The following is a 5,516-nucleotide window of genomic DNA, read 5'->3' as shown; positions in this document are numbered from 1 at the left end:
GTAAACAAAGCCCTTTGGTGTGTTATTCTAATTTGTAGAAAAATGGGTTCACCAACACGTGTCTCGATTATTTTTCTGACGAATACATAAATATTTCTTTTTTTATGATGTTCCTATTATAAAATGTAAAAACAAATTTTTGGAGCTTATTATTATTATTTTAACGTTATGCATAAAATTATTATGGGTACTTTCAACAGATATAAAGCTATTTCACCTTAGGCAACCCTTAATTTCGCAACTAATTTTGCAGTCTTCTTTTTCCTCGGTTTCCCGCAAAACATACCAAACCTTCTTTCTTTGTGCTGTTGGGTGCAGCTTTGCCTTTTCTTTTTCGTTAATTGAAGTCACTTTAATGGCAGTCAAATTCACTTTGTTCTTTTTTGAATAAAGGGCTTTCCTCATCATAAGCATGCCTCACATTTATTTGGGTTCCTGAGCCCAGTGTTGTCCTCCCACATTAAGCATCCCAAAACAACCTTGGTGTCACTGTGTTGCAAATTTTATTTTAATATTGATGGACACAATATGTTCAATCAACACATTCAACGGAGAGAAACATTAATTTAGAGGTTCATGAGGGCAAGTAATAATGCATCCACAATGATGGAGCTTTTGTTTTGATTTCTTTTGCAACACTTAAACCTTAAGCAACCAAGCACTGTCCGCAAGTACTTACAACATTTTTCAAGACACTTTTCTTTACGACCTAATCGATAATGACCATTCTCTCCTCCACTCACTATTGCTTTCAACTACCTGGCTCCACCTTTTACTCTCTCACAAACGTCTCCATTCTTCACCCATGTACCAAAGATTTTTGTACCAAATTTCTCATTAGACCAAACTTAGTAGTTAACTAACTTTTTTACCTCGGGTCTAGGTAGTTACTAGCTAACTGTCAACCATTTTTCTTATCAAAATTAAACTGTTTTATGTCAAGTAAAATTACTTGCATAACCATATGTTCTGCTCGTTCTACTTGTTTCATGAAAACCAAACAAAATTAAATCAGCATCATTTGTTTTTTTTTTCTGTATGTGCATTGACCAAGTGTTCATAATTTTACCTTTCATCACTTGAGCTCATTTCTCTGTTATCATGAATAGCCACTATTAAAAAAAGAAAGTGAATTGACCAAAAGGACAAAAGAATTGGAGAGGAGTCACTAGTGAGTACAAGTAAGCAAAATAATTTAATTAGGTGCCACAAGAAATGTTTTTACCTTTTCTTTTCTATAACGTCTAAGGAAATCTCCCAAAGCATACATCACCACCATCATCACCACTATGGGACACAATATAACTAAGAGGTCAACTTGACAAACTATCCAACAAATGAAGAAATAGTCCAAATTGTGCTACGTGACCTTGTCAGTGTGTTCACACAGTACTGTTTCAGCCACATAATTACATATAAACCAGTACAAAAATTCTGTAATCTTTATGTGTGTTTCTAACAGAGAATAAATCATCAATAAATCCAACTGCCAAACAGGTATATATAAACAACCACAATTGTCTGAGTCCAGACAGAGAAGAAAAAAAAGATGCAGTCCCTTGGTCAAAATGAGGCCTCCCTAGCATGCCCTCAAGGTTGTTGCCCTTCTTTATTGTTCAATCCTCCACCACCACAGTCTCAGAACACAACAACCAAACCCAGAAACAGTTCTTCAGAGTGTCGCCACAGCTTTGTAGCCACGACGGCATCCTATATCTTCCCAAACACCAAATTCACCAACCATGAGTCCCTTCCTTCTCTTCATGAATCATTCAGTGAATTCAAGAAAGTGTATCCTAAATACTCCGAAACTGACCAGGTGGACCATGTGAGAGCTAAAGAGTATTATCATCTCTCTTTCTCCAACCCATCATGCCTTGACTACATTGGTATTGGCCTTTTCTCCTATTACCAACGCCAACACCACCGTGACACCTCAAAAACCCAACTTGCCTCTTCTTCAACTCCTCAATCCCCAACCCAATATTCGGATATTCCCTTCTTTAGCATATCCTACAAGACTGGGAATTTGAAAACACTTTTACTTCATGGGGGACAGGAGTCAGAGTTTGAGTCTGCCATGAAGAGAAGAATAATGAAGTTTCTCAACATTTCTGAAAATGACTACTTTATGGTTTTCACAGCAAACAGAACTTCAGCTTTCAAACTTGTGGCAGACTCGTATCCATTCCAATCTAGCAAGAAGCTTCTGACAGTTTATGACTATGAGAGTGAGGCAGTGGAAGCTATGATTAGTTGCTCAGAGAAGAGAGGAGCCAAGGCCATGGCAGCAGAGTTCTCATGGTCAAGGCTGAGAATTCAGTCAACAAAACTGAGGAAGATGATTGTTAGCAAGAGAAAAAAGAAGAAGAAGAGGGGTCTCTTTGTGTTTCCACTTCACTCCAGGGTAACAGGAGCAAGATATCCTTACCTGTGGATGAGCGTAGCACAGGAGAATGGATGGCATGTGTTGATTGATGCTTGTGCATTGGGACCCAAAGACATGGACAGCTTTGGCCTCTCTCTCTTTCAACCTGACTTTCTCATCTGTTCATTCTACAAGGTCTTCGGAGAAAATCCATCAGGGTTTGGATGCCTTTTTGTCAAGAAATCTGCTATCACCGCTCTTGAATCCTCCTCTTGTGGAGGAATTGTGAACCTTGTGCCAGATAGGTTTCTACATCAGTCATCACAAGATAAGGGTTCTTCAGGGAACTGCAAACAAAAACCATTATCTAGCTTGCAAGACCAAGAATTGTCTTCCTTGAATTCTTTCTCTGGTCGGATACAAACTTCACAAGCTTTAAAAGTTGAAGAAGAAGAATCATCTGAGCTTCAGATTATGGTGGCACCAGCAGAGCCAAAAGAAGGTTCTGGAAGTGTGGAAGCAAAAGAACTGGTTGAGAGACTTCAAAATATGAAAGCACGAGATGGTGAGAGCGAGGGATTTAACATTGAGTGCAGATGTTTGGATCAAGTGGACTCTTTGGGATTGATAGTGATCACCAACAGAACAAGGTACCTGATAAATTGGCTGGTGAACTCCATGATGAAGCTGAAGCACCCTAATGCAGCAGGGGAACCCCTAGTCAAGATTTATGGCCCAAAGGTAAAATTCGATAGGGGACCTGCTTTGGCATTCAATGTGTTTGATTGGAAAGGTGAGAAGGTTGAGCCCGTCCTTGTACAGAAACTTGCTGATAGGAACAATATATCTCTCAGCTATGGGTTTCTGCATCATATTTGGTTTGCAGATAAGTATTCAGAAGAAAAGGGAAAAGTTCTACAGACCAAAGAAGGAAGAGGCCACGGACTAACCACCAACAAGAAGAAAGATAGGGATAAGCTAGGAGTAACAGTAGTTACTGCTGCATTAAGCTTCTTGGCTAATTTTGAAGATGTATATAAACTATGGACTTTTGTTGCCAGGTTCCTTGATGCTGATTTTGTGGAGAAGGAGAGATGGAGATACACGGCTCTCAATCAGAAAACAATTGAAGTTTAATACAACAAATTCCATTTATTCTTCTGGTTTGTGGAACACAAAAGACTCCAGACTTTGAATTTTGGAAAATAGTTAACTTGTTCACTTATTTTGTTGATCACTCAAATATATTTCACAAATATTTGTATCGTCTATTCTGTCCTCGGATGTACATTATCATTATTAAAACATAAAGAAATAAAGTAATTTATTGAATCAATTAATATGATATTTATACCTAAGAGAAAATTATTTATAACACTAATATACCGGAAGAGTAAAATAACTAATAATATATACTAAGAAATAAAATGACTAATAATATTAGCATTTATAATATTTAATTATATTTGATTCTAATATCTTATCAGATGGTAGAATAAATATTTGTGATTTTAAACTTGTTGGTAAAACAATTAAAAACATGAAGAACTTTTTTTAATATTAGCGGTCTCATGCTCAATTTTGACATGAATGAGGGTGAAAATTTGTTTTTTAAAATGACAACCAATTCAAATTTTGGGATGGGTTTAAATTAAGGTGTGTGATAAATTTGTCATTATAAAAGAATATAGTTGTATCCATTAAAACTTCAAAATGTTACGTTAGAGTAATTGTTGCAATCAAACCACTTCATTGTCTATTGATGAAGACACAATGTCTTGAGTTTGTCAAAGATTTTGACACTTTAACTTGTTTGACAAACTTCCAAGAAATCAAAGAATGGCCAAGGAAAGTACAAAATTCAGTGGTTGATTTCCCCGTGTCTTGATGGCTTTCTAATTTGCATCAACATATGTTGAAAGATTACATTTGTTTATGGTTGGAAAAAGAGGCATTGACTTAGAGTGATCTTCAAGTACTATAATAAGTGGTGTGGACTGCAATTAAATGTGTGGTCAATAAATTTTTGATGTATTGATTTAGCTTGTGAACTACAAAGTTAATGTCTAGGCTTGAACGAGTGCAAGTACATGAGTACAAATGGATTCTTAATATGGTCACCACCATTGAAATTAAGTTTTAAATTGTGTTCTATAGGTAATATAATTGGTTTGTTACCTAAGAAACCAATATCATTAAGCAAAGATAAAATATATTTTCTCTTACTTAAGAAAATACCTTAGTTGGATCTGGAAATTTCCAAGTCTAAGAAGTATTGAAGAGAAACAAGATCTTTAGTTTGAACAAGAAACTCAATCTCAATTGTACACTCTTAATATAAGAAAAAAGTTTAATTACCTTTTTCGTCCCTATATTTATAGCCAATAGTCAATTTGGTACAGTGATTTTTAAAAAATTCAATTTGGTCCCTAAGTTTTTTAAAATGTATTCAAAATGGTCATTTCTGTTAAATATCACCAAACAGCGTTAAGTGGTGCTTATGTGGCAGACACGTGTAAGTTACGTAGATTGTGCTTACATTACTTTGGTGAATACTGAATTAGGATTTAGGTTATTCAAATTGGAGATTTCGAATTTCTGATTTAGGGTTTCTGATACGAGGATTGCTCCCCTGGTTGGATTCTGTGGTGCGCTTCCCTGCTTCGATTCCATTCGGAGGTGTGCTCCCCTCATTCGATTTTGTGGTGCGACCGTGAGTTACGATGGTGAGCTGCGTTCCCATGGTCGATTTGGAGGAGTGATTATGTGGTGCGGTCCAGAGGTGGTGAAGGGGCAGCGATTGTGACATTTTCAAGACCCAACACGAGGCTTAAGTTACAGTCCATCAGAGGCCACTTTTGGAAGCCATGAATGCTTTTGGAACTCACCCATTTCTAAACATATGTATTTTGAAAAACAATTATTATAGGACCAAACTATGGTAGCTCTTATGGATTCATTAGTGAAGAAAATCTGCTTGTGCTTTATCTTCTAATGTATTACATATCGTATTACTTTTACATACTTTACCTTTATATTATTATAACATCACAGTTTTCTTTCATTTATTTAGTCTTTGATGAGATTGACCTCTACTTGCTCTGAATTTTCTTGCTGTGTTGTCCAAATCAGAGTTCTTAATTATTCA

At 36.2% G+C, this 5,516-nt stretch overlaps 1 protein-coding gene across 1 annotated transcript; it reads left to right on the top strand.

The window, feature by feature from the left end:
- Window positions 1-1,176: 1,176 nt before the first annotated feature.
- LOC137827614 (uncharacterized) lies at window positions 1,177-3,636 on the top strand. Its single transcript, XM_068633822.2, has one exon. The coding sequence runs from the start codon at window positions 1,550-1,552 to the stop codon at window positions 3,503-3,505; it is 1,956 nt and encodes a 651-aa protein (XP_068489923.1). The 5' UTR covers window positions 1,177-1,549; the 3' UTR covers window positions 3,506-3,636.
- Window positions 3,637-5,516: the final 1,880 nt, after the last annotated feature.

The sequence above is a fragment of the Phaseolus vulgaris genome, chromosome 7 (genome assembly GCF_051622355.1).
Source record: "Phaseolus vulgaris cultivar YP4 chromosome 7, ASM5162235v1, whole genome shotgun sequence".
Classification (NCBI taxonomy): domain Eukaryota; kingdom Viridiplantae; phylum Streptophyta; class Magnoliopsida; order Fabales; family Fabaceae; genus Phaseolus; species Phaseolus vulgaris.
Note: the sequence above shows the minus strand (reverse complement) of the source record. Positions and strands in the feature narration are given on the sequence as shown.

What these genes read in the sequence shown, in the direction of transcription:
- LOC137827614 (XM_068633822.2), top strand. Translation starts at nt 1,550, where the DNA reads ATGCAGTCCCTTGGTCAAAATGAGGCCTCCCTAGCATGCCCTCAAGGT.